The following is a 13,373-nucleotide window of genomic DNA, read 5'->3' on the forward strand; positions in this document are numbered from 1 at the left end:
TGATACTTTCTAAAAGTGTTTGGATGGCTGGTAGACATACGTGAGAGGAAGGAGGTAAATATTGGGAAATAATTTGTATTTGGAATCAAAATATTAATATATTGCAAATGGCATCACACATGTACTGAGCACCTGGCTATGTACTTGATGTTATTAATGCAATCACAGACATAGATAGCTTCTGCCTTGAAAGATCTAATGTTGCACTGATAAAACACAGAGAATATACGTAAACTAGTTCAAGAGAATACTTATGAATAGACAGATAAGAGAACTCAACTGTTAATCTACATCCTGCTCTGCATAAATTACCTTTGTAAAGAATGATCCTGGATTTCATCGATGACCCTCATTAAGGAAAGGAAGAAAGTATGAAATTTGAGTATGTAGAGTTCAAATGAAATTTGGGGAACATATCTAAATTCCACATTATTGGATTATTTCCCTTGTCAATACATTAGAATTTTTTTAATAAAACGGCAAGCTCAGCATTTTCCTGGCAAACCCATTATGTAGCATCTGTGACCAAGAGAACAATCTTCATTATTTTCTAATCCTTTTCCACCAACTAATTCTAATGCTGCCCCATACAGTCCTAAATGACATCTATGAATCCCATTCCACATGTTACATGTTGATCTAAGGAAAGCTCAAGGTAAAAATCACGCGAAGGTTGAGCAAAGGCGTGAAAATTTAAATGAGTATGTCAATTAAGCAGTAAACAAATGTTAGCAGTAATTATTTGAAAAGTGGCAAAAGAAGATTCATAAAAGCTACCCATAAAAGAGATAAGAAGGAGTGGCAGGTCTATAAGATTTGAGGAAAGAACAGTAATGGAAAGAAAAGCTGAGTTTTTGTGAATTGTGAAAATTTTGTGTGTATACAACTAAATTCTGATAAGTATATAATTATCAGAATAATAGGAATTTACCTGTACTATTTCTGTAAATTTGTTATGAAGAGAAAAAAGTATTCCTAGGGCACCTAGACGTAGGCCTGAATGTTTATGAAGTCAGTGGATACAATTAAACAGAGGTCAGAAGCTTGTGTTTGCCTATCCTTGCTTCCCAGTTTCTCATGTGAAGAAATGAGGGAATTATTCCTCCCACGTGAACCATTGACAAGATGTTTTCAGTCACAAAGAGAGTAGTGAAATTGCTATTTTCTTAATTTAAGCTTTGCCAACAAACTCTTAAAATGCTGATTTTTTTCAGGTAATTTGTCCACCTGCTAAATTGACACTGTATCATCCCTAAAAAAAAAAAAAAGTGAGATTACAAATTACATGTTGCAGAAAGCAGTTCATTTAATTGTCACATTTAAGTAATTTAGAAAATCTACCTTTCTGCAAAGTCATTTGTGCACATTATAAAGTATTATCAGTCCTCATTTAATAATTAAGTATGTAGATTTCCGCTGTGTTAGATTATTCCAGTCTGAATTTTTGTCTGGTTATATGAGCCGCATGAATATTTTCCTTAATATTATAGTCCTATAAAGATTTTTGTATATTTAATGTCTAGTCGTTTAATGTTAAAAAGTAACAATACAACTTTGAGATTGATCTGCCTGCAGAGAAAAGATACACATTGCGCCCAAACTTGGTCATACAGAAATGCTAAAATGCCTGAAGTTAGCAAGGAATAGAAGATAAGAAACCCTTTAGACAAAGGCCAGAAGGATGCTTATCCCTTGATAATGATCCCTCCATAGTTTTTTTCCGTCTCATATTGAACTCTGAATGAATGGCATGTTAAAAAATGCCTAGTATTTGAAGAAGATTGTGTAACTCTTATTAATTCTAAGACTATGTTCATTTGTTTGTATGTTTGTTTTTTCCAAAAAGTGTTCAGCAAAATACCTGTAGTCCCAGCTGCTCAGGAAGCTGAGGTGCGAGGATTTCTTCAACCCCAAATTTGAGCCATTCCTGGGAAACACAGTGGGACCCATCTTCAAAAAGGAAATATACTGAGCTTTCTGAGACTTAAATTGCTATATTGCCCATATTTTAGGTGGCTTTTTATCTACACAGTTGATAATGGTAGAAAAGCCACAAAAATGGCTTTCTGGATTTTCTTATGTTGACTTGAGAAGTGCTATGTAAACTAAGTTTTATAAGTTCTTCAGAGGATAAAGGTAGAGCCATTATTATTATAAGTGAAACTTATAGACTAAGATAAATATCATCAATCACTTAAAACTAGTCCTTGCAAGACAAAATCTCCATTAGGCATCTTTATATTGGAAATCTCGGTGGTAGCTATTTGGTGTCATTTCTATTGCTATGTTTTATAAAAACAGAAAATGTTATTTCCAATTTTCTTTTTTTTTCTCTCCTTTTCTCCCTTCTTTCCTTCCCTCCCTCCTTTATTTTCTTTCTTATATCATTTTTTATCAGTTATCTAATATGCATTACACATAAATGCAGTTTGACTTGAAGTTTATCTTAAACTCCAAAGGCAAGGATTAAGTGATTGGTGAGTGAAGAAAAAATAGTCAGGGCTTGCTTCTGAACATTGTAGAATATGGCACGTAAAGAGGATTAAAGGTGCTGCATACCTTCAACAAGTGTATTTTCTACCTCTGAGATCCTTATACAAAGTTTGAAACCATGTTTGGGGTAACCGATGACCTGCCTTAGCTCCTAGTCCTGGTACATATATGACAGGACTTGGTCTAACCCAGCCTAAGAGTTTTTCATCACTCACCAAATTCAGGACAGAGTGTTCTGTGGATGGTGGTACAGCTTGGGGCCTCAAGAGGCTCCTTGCCTTGAGCGCAATGCCAAGTGAGCAGGTTTATAAATCCTTGGTTCTTTCTCTTCTTGGAAACCCACACCTAATCCCCATGGAATAGGCTACCAGAGCTGACTATTGCTAATTATTGTGGGGTTTTGCTAACTCTCCAGAGTAATACTCATACGTGGTATGGTATAATCTTGGAACATGCAACCAGTTTTCTGTCAGGCTTCCTTCCTTCTATTCCTAGACTAAGACTGTCTTCACTACTCTGAAATAGAAGCCTAACTGACCTGGTTCAAGAAACATCTTATATCGCTTTCAGAACTCCAGGACATTTAATCCTTTGTAACCCCAAAGGATTCTTTCTGTCCAAATCCAGTGGTTATTTTTTCTTAAATTGTAAATATGTTGGGGGTTGACGTGGAACATCTACTTCACTGTTCCTATGAATAATGATATTAGTAGATGTTCTCCAACATACATTCATTTTTCACTGTTTGGTCTTCAAGACAACAGCAGACAGTTTCCATAGCATGCAGCTTACTTTTTCACTAGTGCTCTTCTTCCCTCTCTCTCCAACGGTTTCAATGTCAGTTCTTCCTATTTTTCTAAATAATGATTTTTAATGTGTGGAAGAGATTAAAAAATGATGCAATGGAACTAGAGCTTGTTTTGAAGCTGAGAAGAGGGTAACAGAAGATACACATTCTGTCTGCAAAAAGTGTGGAGCTGGACAGAAATGGCCTGTGAAATTGAGTTAGGGACCAAGTTAGGAATGAAGCACGAAGGCATCTCTGGTGAAACAAAACTGCGCTAGTACAGTTATTCTGTTGAAGGAGTCACACAATTCATTGTAAAGTTATAGCTAAGGCCTAAATCTAATAATCAAAAAGACATTATGTGGGATGATTATTAAAAAGTCGTATGTAGGCAAAATCTAGCAAGGACATCTTGTAAGAATTTCCTCTGGTTCTACAATGGTTATACCAGATGTGAACCTCAGACACACATAAGAGATGTCCCTATCCACAAAGTCTGCTTACGTTTTGAACTCCAGAGTTCTTAAAGAGACCTCTGTAATGTGCCCAGCATGTGTAGACCTCATACCAGGGAACAGGTGCACACAGCAAATTTCATGTTCATTTACATAGGCTACTGTCCTGGGTTATTCTCGAGGGGCCTGTTTTGAGCACAGATGATAGCATCATTACCCAGAAACTATCTAAATATTCTGGACACTTAGTTTTCCAGTTTGGTAAGGGTCATCAATACAGCTATAAAGATAAACAGTGTTGTACTAATTTTTAATTGTAGGCATGTCCTGTGACTTTCAGAAGTATGCCATGCCCCCACTAGAAAAGAGTTAGAATTCAGCATGTGTGAAACATGGCTGGACTCTACTGTGGCCTAAAAATAATTCTGATCTCAGGTAACTGAATATAGGCTTATTATATACACATATATGCATATGCATAAAATATAATGAAACAAGGAAGGGAAAGATAAATAGTAAATTCACATCTGTTTGGTTACATTCAGGGCTTTAGTTTAAGGTCTATGGTTCAGTAGCATATAAATAAATAATTGCTTTTACTGCAAACTCTTTTACTTAAAAACTTCTGGGTGGCAAAAACTTATAATTTAACAAACCCACGTTGAAAAGTATACGGATGTTTGTTTTATTGTGTCTTGTATTTTTATGTGATTGGCGTATTTTCTAAGAATGGGTAGGTAAACAAATGAGAAATGATGGTAGGTAAACAAAAGAGAAAGAGAGAATGAGCTGCAGCTAGGATTGAAGAATCACATACATCCAGAGGAGTTAACTAAACGTGAAGATAGTTTGAATAAAGGAGATGATGATTTTTTCTTTGAGATCAGAAGGAATAATTTGATGGTAGAAATAGAAGTAAATAACTGTATGCATGTAAAATTAAAGGGAGAGTATAGTGTGAAACGTAAATGATTTACTTGCCAGTGTTTGATATGTTGCAGCTATGACTAGGTTATGACTAGCGGCCACTGTGCATTAGAGCAATGTGTTGCTCATGCGTAACTTCAGGGGAAACAATGGAAAACAAGAATGGGAAAAAATACCACATATATTCAATACTAAATTGGAACTAGTTGACCAACAGTTATGTACACATAAGGAAACAAAGTTCAGCAGGAATCAAGCAAGAGGAAGTAAAGGAAGGTTTCAGTAATTAAACTGAATGGGTATAACATTGTGGGTGAAGGGCACTTTTATAACTTTGAAGTGTGCTATTGTGCAAAACAAAATATATAACAAAACATGTATGTACACTTGCAATATTCTGAATTTTTTTAAAAAAAGTTAGTTGAAGGCAGCGCCTGTGGCTCAAAGGAGTAGGGTGCTGGCCCCATATGCTGGAGGTGGCGGGTTCAAACCCAGCCCCTGCCAAAAACTGCAAAATAAAATAAAATGAAATCAAATTTTAGCTGATAGAGTCTCATTTTGTCACCCTTGGTAATGTGCTGTGGTATCATACCTCACAGCAACCTCAAACTCTTGGGCTCAAGTGATCCTTTTTCCTGAGCCTTCCAAGTAGCTACCACCATGCTGAGCTTTCTTTTTTTTTTTAGACAGTGTATCGCTCTTGCTCAAGTTAGTCTTGAACTCCTGAGCTCAGGCAATCAAGCTGCCTCAGCCTCCCAGAATGCCAGTCAAGTGTTATTCTTAATTAGAACTCAGAAGTATAGGCAGAAGAGTAGGAAATGCAGAGATATTTAAATTAATTTCAACGTGCAGATTCAAAAGATATTAAAAAATAAGGAAACATGAATGTTGAGGTTTTTATTTAAAGAAGTATGTGTGGCAAAAAGTGAGACAGTTATGGTTTAAATTATTACACGATCTTTGTTTATTCATATGGTACCCAGCAATTTTATATCTACAATTACAAAATGGAAGGGCTTTTTCTAAGAAAAGGTAAAGTTTGCCACTATTACTGTCTGCCATGGGTAAGAGAACACTAATTCTAAAAATGGCTTTCATGTTCTTACATCCTGATATCAGTCATACCAACAACAACTCCATTTTTTTTTTTTAAGAGACAGAGTCTCACTTTATCACCCTCCGTAGGGTGCCATGACATCATAGCTCACAGCAACCACCAACTCTTGGGCTTAGGAGATTCTCTTGCCTCAACCCTCCCTGGCGCTACAGGCGCCTTCCACAAGGCCCAGATATTTTTTGTTGCAGTTTGGCCCGGTCTGGGTTCAAACCCACCACCCTTGATATATGGGGCTGGGACACTACCTACTGAGCCACAGGTGCCGCCCTTGTTGGTATGACTGACACGTCCTAGTCAGTCATACCAACAACTCACCATTTTTAAAATTTACCTTTTATAAGCAATATTATGAGCAACCAATTGAAGTGGGAAAGGCCTTACTTCCTACTCGTCCCTACTATCCCAATCTATGTTGTTCTATAGGAAGTTACAACCTATTTGGCAGGAACTGTGAAAAAATAACAAAGATATTGTCTTGTGTACTGTCGAGTCCTGGCCTGAGAGAAGTACCTCTCATGACCCAGGAAGAGTGGGGAGAGTTGATCTGGGTGAAAACGATGGGAAATTGAGAAATACAAAGGCAGAAAAACAGGGAGAGGGATACAAAGAAAGATAGGACCCGAAAGCTAGGCTAGCATCGGAAGGGCTGATGCATCTGATGACTGCAGCCAGCCCCTGAGCTGTGGAAACAGCTTTATTTATACAATATCTTAACAAGACGGCATAAATCTTAACACATGGGGTGGAGAATAAGCATAAAGAGGAAAAACTGTGCTTGGGCAGCATCTACGGCTCAAAGGAGTAGAGCGCCACCCCATATGCTGGAGGTGGCAGGTTCAAACCCAGGCCCGGCCAAAAACTGTAATTAAAAAAAAAAAAAGTGTGCTTACTGACAACAAGGAAAGTATGCACGGACTATGTGACTTCTGGTAGGTTTAAATAATGTTTCTAGGGGAGGAGAAGTGGTTGCGGGTCACTCCCTGAGCATTACCCAGGCTTTGGGGGCCCTGCCAGCACAGAACGCTCCCCACAGTATACATATAATTCAGTTAAGTATTCAGATAACAAATAGGCAGTTATTGAACTGAAATGGTGACTGAATGTGATATAAAGTTTACTTAAGGCTTTGTCATTTAGAAAGCAGAACACAGCACAAGCTGTTTCATATAGCAAATACTGAGATGAAAAGGTCATTGGTCATCTCAGCTGAAAAGTTATCATAAAAAGAAAATATATACAAAAAATTTAAACAATAGTTATAGCTGAAAGAGAAAACTATAGCATTTTGAAAAAATATATAACATACTCAGACCTGCTGCCTCCATATCTGGAACACCCTTTCAGATGGAAAAGTTGGTCTGTTAGTGTTACCTCCATTTGCCAATATTTATGTTATAAATGTTATTTGGGATTCTTGTGGTCTTTTTTTGTTGAAGAGTTTCAGAATTTTCTCTCGGATCTGCTTGGTTTTCACCACATACACAATGGGGTTCATCACAGGAGGAATGAGGAAATGCATGTTGGCTATGGTCACATAGACTTGGGAAGGAAGCCTTGGGCCAAAGCGGTGCAGCATCGACAAGCAGATCATGGGTGTGAAGAAGACGATCACAGCGCTGATGTGGGAGATGCAGGTATTGAGGGCCTTGAGACGGCCACCATGGGAAGCAATGCTCAGTACTGTTTTCAGAATCAGCGCATAAGAAAGAATAATGAGGAGAAAATCAAGTCCCATAGTGGAGAGCACCACAAACAGCCCAAAGATGCTATTAACCCTAGTGTTGGAACAGGAGAGCTTTAAGATGTCAGGATGCAGGCAGTAGGAGTGAGAAAGTACATTGGAGCGACAGAAGCACAGTCTCCTCAAGAGAACTGGGAGGGGCACTTGTACAGTTAAGGTTCGTAAGACAATGGCTATACTTATTCTGGCAATCACACTATTAGTGAGGATGGAAGAATAGTGCAATGGACGAGAAATGGCCACATAGCGGTCAAAGGCCATTGCCAATATGATGGCTGACTCAAAATCCTGAAAGGTGTGTATAAAGAACATTTGTATAAAGCAAGCAGAAGAGGTCAACTCTCTTGCATCCAGCCAGAAGACCCTCAGCATTGTGGGGAAGGTGAAGAGAGACAGCCCCAGGTCAGAGGCAGCTAGCATGGCCAGGAAGAGGTACATGGGCACATGGAGGGTCTGCTCCCTCCAGATAACTGTCAGGATGGTCATGTTACCCACCAAGGTAATGAAGAACATGGCACAGAAGGGTATGGAGATCCAGATGTGCACAGCCTCCAGCCCAGGAATGCCTGTCACCTGGAAGGTGGAGAAGGAGTTGGTGCTATTCACAGGAAGCATGATGCCAAGACGGCATACCTCTCCTAGAATGAAAAACATAATCTGAGAAACAAATGGAAAAATGGGACTTGAGGAATTAAAAAACTAAGCATACATACTCTAACAAAAAATTCAGCAGATCTGACTAAGATGAAAACCAGAGCCACTTCAAAGCACAAAGAACGTGACAATGAAAACCAGAAAACAAGACCAACATACCGATCAAAGAGCCAAAAAAATGAGAAAACCTCCAACAAAAAAATAGAAAAAAAAAAAAACAAGTAATATATAAAAAAACCAACACATTAAAAAAATAATAAAAAATAATCAAATAAAAAACCAAAAGACAAGAACCCAAGGCACAAAGAGTTAAAGAAAAGGACCAATAAGCCAGAGCACGCAGGTTAAAACCCAACACCACCCAAAAACCGCAAGAAAACAAAAAATAAACCGAAAAAAAATAGAAAAAACTAAATACAGAATATAAACAAATTCATAAAAAACAAAAAAAGCATAGACAACAAAGAAAGACAAAGAAATTACCAAAAGCAAGAAAAATAACAATACCAAACAGAAAAACAAACTCTAAACGCAATCAATGAGCACAGATTAAGAAGCCATGCATTATACAGAAAAACAAAAATAAAAAGGAAGGTGACAGAAAAAGTACAAAAGCACAGAAAATATAAATAATAACAAAAAAAAGAAACAAATGATTAAATGCATGAATTAAACACAGCAAAGTTAATCAAATAAATAAATCATTTAAATATACAATAAAATTTGACAACATAACAAAGAAACAGACAATACGGATACACCACTATAAAAAAATAACAACCTAACAAAACATTGCAAGGAAACAAAGCAGGACGATAAATAAAATCTAAAGCGAAATCAAAATATATAAATGAGAAAACAACAGAAAACAAAAAATATACCAAAGAACAAAATCAAAAAACAAAGAAGCTAAAGCAAAGGGAAAAAAAAAAAACCTATACAAAGACAGAAACACACTGTGTCCAAAACGGAAGAAGACAACAGCAGCACAGATCACAACAAAAACAAACCCAGGAGCCAAAGTGATACCCAAGCAACAACCCCACAAAAAGCAAAAACCTGACGCAACAAAAAGCATTGTCCAAAGCAGGAAGAAAAGACACATGACCGGCCCCACGATGGATCAAAACCCGCAAAACGTGCCGAATCTGGCTAGCAAAACATCAAACTGAAATAAAGTATGAAATAGAAAAAACGAAACTAAAAACCACAAAATTTAAAAGAAAACAAACTAAGAAAAATCAAAAAAAAAGAAGAAACATAAAAAACCTATAGTGTACTGGAAGCATCACAGTATCAAACAAAATAATTTAGAACAAGCAAAAAAAATAAGGAACAAAAACAACCATGTATGACACTAGCAATAAAAAAACAAAGAAAAAAGAAGAAGAAGAAAAAAAAAAGAAAATAGAACAGAAACAGAAAAGAAACACCAAGAAACACAGAAATGCCACACAAAACAAGGATGTTGACGCGCCCTAAAAACACGCCGAAAGCGACAGAAAAAGCTACTGTTATAGAGCAACAACAAAAGTAACAAAGAATACAATGACAAAATCGTCCGAGACAAAATGCAAAAAGGAACAACTGGAAATTTACCACAAAACAAATCAACAAAAAAAACAGGACATAACAACGCAAAAAACAACACAAACATACACCCAGCATAAACAAAATACAAAAAAAAAAAAAATAATATGCAAAGAGAAATCATAAAACAAAAGTCAACATTCAAAAGCAACTAAAAGATGATTAAATACTAACCAGACACCACAAAACAGTACAGAAACAAGATCTAAGCAGTAACAGAACAAAGACAAAACAATACCAAAGCATAAAAAACAGAGGACCAAGGCATAATAGCTCATAACAACCACTAACTAACAGCCACAAGAGAGCAAAGGAACCCTCTGGGACTACTTTCAGAGATGGCGTCATGCGAAGGTACAAGCAACTCTGAAACGCCTGAGGGCAAGCAACCAAAAAAAATCGACATACAAGAATACTATGGCACATAACACACACTCACCAAGCACAAAGATTAACTCAAAAATCATAAAAAAAAAAGATAAAAAAAAATCTGGAAGCACCCAAGAAATATTGTAGGAAACAGGTCACAGCAAACCATAAAATAGAAAAAAACAAAACAACGGGAAACTAACGAAACTCATCCAAAACCGGTCAAGAGCGCGATACGAAAACAAATAGAAGATAAATAATATTAGACAAAATCCTGAAACCAAAATAGCAGTCAAGCATAGAACAAACATTAAACCTAACAAAATAAACAAAGACAAAGGTAAGAAGAAAAATCGAACAAACATCTAAATAAAAAACACAAAAACAAAAAGAACAAAACAAAAAAAACACCAATTTGACAAAAATCTAGTAATACCAAACAAAAGAAAAAAGAAAACCAGGAAGCCAAAGCATAAAGACATCAAAAATCACATACTTTCACCTCACAGATACACACTCACAACCCACTAAAAACAGAAAACCAAAAAAACATGATGAATATACTCCAAAAATCAAATACAATCACAAACCAAAACAATTGGAAAAAATTTGCAAATACAAATCACATCAAAACCACCACAAACAGAAGCCAATAAAAGCTAACCGACTGTCTGAGGTGGAACTCGAAAAACACACAAAGGGCAAAACAAAGCATGGAAACAAAGGAACCCTAGAACTAGCAAACAATGTCATGAACCAAACCAGCAAGAGATCACAAAAACAAAACCTCTGATCAAGCAAAAGGCTGAGAGAAAAAAAGCAAAAAAAAACACGGAACCTCCAACCCTCACCCAGATAACTAGACAATCAACTAGAAGCAAAATAAGAATCCTACCTACACAATTCATCCCCCACTAAAAATAACAATCAAATAAACAAAACCACACTATGCACAAACACAGAAGACACTCACAGAAATGACAAAAGCAAAAAAAATAAGCCATGAATATTGAAAAGAAAAAAAAACAAAACAAAACAAAAGAAGGAGAAAAAAAAAACAAGAGAAAGCCCCAAAAGCAAAAATGACATAAACCAAGAACATCTATTGCCAACAGCACCTAGAAAAACAAACAAAGCCACCCCAGGGATACAAAAGGCGCACGCAAAACTCACCTTCTATCAAATGAGAGCAAACCCAAGCCTGCCAAATTTATGGCCCACACAATGGAAAGTGGCTGAAGTCGACTTGAGTATAAACACCTGAACACCACAAGAGGTCCAAAAAACTAAAAAATCCATACTTGGTAGCAGAGACGTACAAGGCCAAGGCAGGAGATTGAATCGCAAAGCAAGACAGACCGTACGAATAAACGGCACCCTACACCCCTACGTCAACAAGAACACACCAGGCGCAACAGAACCATTCACCAAAAATACAAAGCGAGAGAAAAAAATAAAGAAAGAATGAAGACACAGAGAGAAACAAATACCACAAGACCAGCACAACAAAAAAAACACAACTCCACACAGAGACAGAAAAAGAAAAATAACAAAAGCAATAACTAACCAGAATACAAGCACACAAGAATTAAACCAAATACTCTTCAAAAACAAAAGCTCAAAACAGAGCGCAAACTACACAAATAAAAAACATTAATTGCTAACCAAGAAGAGCAAACCAAAACAACACAGAAAATAACAAAAAGAAAGATTTCGACACCAGATTCAAAATAACAAAAGCAACAAACCAAATTTAAGGTACAATACCCATAATACAGACACCCCCCAAAAAAACAAAACCAGAAAGAGCCCCTGTCAACAAGACCTGACAGAAATCACAAAAAGAAACTATCATACTACGCAAAAAACAACAAAAAAAAAACAAAAACAAAGTATTCTAGGAACAACAACAATCAAAAAAAAACCAAATTCACAATAGAGCCACACACAGCACAAAACAAAAAAAACAACCCATAAATCAAAAGCAAAGCAAGAACAAGGGAAAAACAAGTTTTAAAAAAATTACGCAAAATGAGAATTTCAGAAAAAAATAGCAGAAAAGCAGGAAACAAAATATAAACAAAGGTACCCTATTAAAACATACAATAAAACATGAAACACGATATAAAAGAAATAAAAAAAAAACAAACAAATATAAAAAATACAACAATGTCCAAAAAAAAAAAACTATTAAAAAATCTAACATAATAACAGGAAAAATTAGAAAAGCATATACACGAACCAGAAAAAAACAAAGAAAAGAAAATAAACCAAAGGAGCTGGGGAAGTAAGCCACACAAACAAAAATAATAAAGACAAGCATACATATGTGGGAAACAAACCACTAAAACTAAAATAAAAATAGACGACCAGAAACCAAACTAATTAATATAGCTTACTCCGCGTCTACCAGAATAATGTCTAAAGACACCAAAACTCCACACATAATAAAATCAATTCGTACCCTTGCAAAAGACTCAAAAAGCACAGGCACCCAAGCTACAAACCCTCCATCAAAACTTCCAAAACAACTCAACCAACAAAAAAGCTCTCACAATAATACTCCACTATAGGAAGGAACTGAACACCATAAGAAAGCCCAACCAAACATAAATAGAATTCAAAGAAGCACTCAGGAAAGTGGATACTTATCCACAAATTCCAAAAAAACATTAAGCACAAGAAAAGCTTACAGGTCCACTCACAAAAAAATAAAAGACGGAGAATACACACCAAATAAAGACACATAAAAACAAAAGATACAAAGACACCACCATTTGATAAGCCAGAATAGGATTAAAGGGCACACAGACACCACCAATGACTAAGCCATTAAACAGTGAACGGCAACGAAGAATCTGGCCAAAATATCACAATGAAAAAGAAAGCTGCACTAAAGAAGAGACTGCAAATACACGAATGACAAAATCAAATGGCAGGTCAATTCAAAAAACACGGAGTAGCAGAAAAACAGCATCAAAAAAAAAACATACTAGCAAACAATCCAACAAGCACCAGACAACTGTTCAAAAGACCCAAAAGAGATGCCAAAATCACCAACAGGGCAAAAATGGTCCCATAGGCCACTACCAATAGAGGCAGATGCAGACCTCAAACCGAGTGACATGGGAAGTTCCCAAAGCACTAAAGAGAGACAGAAAAGGGGAAAACATCTATAAACAAGACACCTACCGGCAACGAAAAAAACAATAAAAAGAAATAAAGCACACAGAGAAAGGG

At 36.4% G+C, this 13,373-nt stretch overlaps 1 protein-coding gene across 1 annotated transcript; it reads right to left on the reverse strand.

The window, feature by feature from the left end:
- Window positions 1-7,166: 7,166 nt before the first annotated feature.
- On the reverse strand, window positions 7,167-8,135 carry LOC100947069 (olfactory receptor 51G2-like). Its single transcript, XM_003781422.1, has one exon. The coding sequence runs from the start codon at window positions 8,133-8,135 to the stop codon at window positions 7,167-7,169; it is 969 nt and encodes a 322-aa protein (XP_003781470.1).
- Window positions 8,136-13,373: the final 5,238 nt, after the last annotated feature.

The sequence above is a fragment of the Otolemur garnettii genome, unplaced genomic scaffold (assembly GCF_000181295.1).
Source record: "Otolemur garnettii isolate 467f Iridium unplaced genomic scaffold, OtoGar3 scaffold00001, whole genome shotgun sequence".
Lineage (NCBI taxonomy): Eukaryota > Metazoa > Chordata > Mammalia > Primates > Galagidae > Otolemur > Otolemur garnettii.

Excerpts from the sequence above, each read along its gene's own strand:
- LOC100947069 (XM_003781422.1), bottom strand. The coding sequence starts at position 8,135 with ATGCTTCCTGTGAATAGCACCAACTCCTTCTCCACCTTCCAGGTGACA.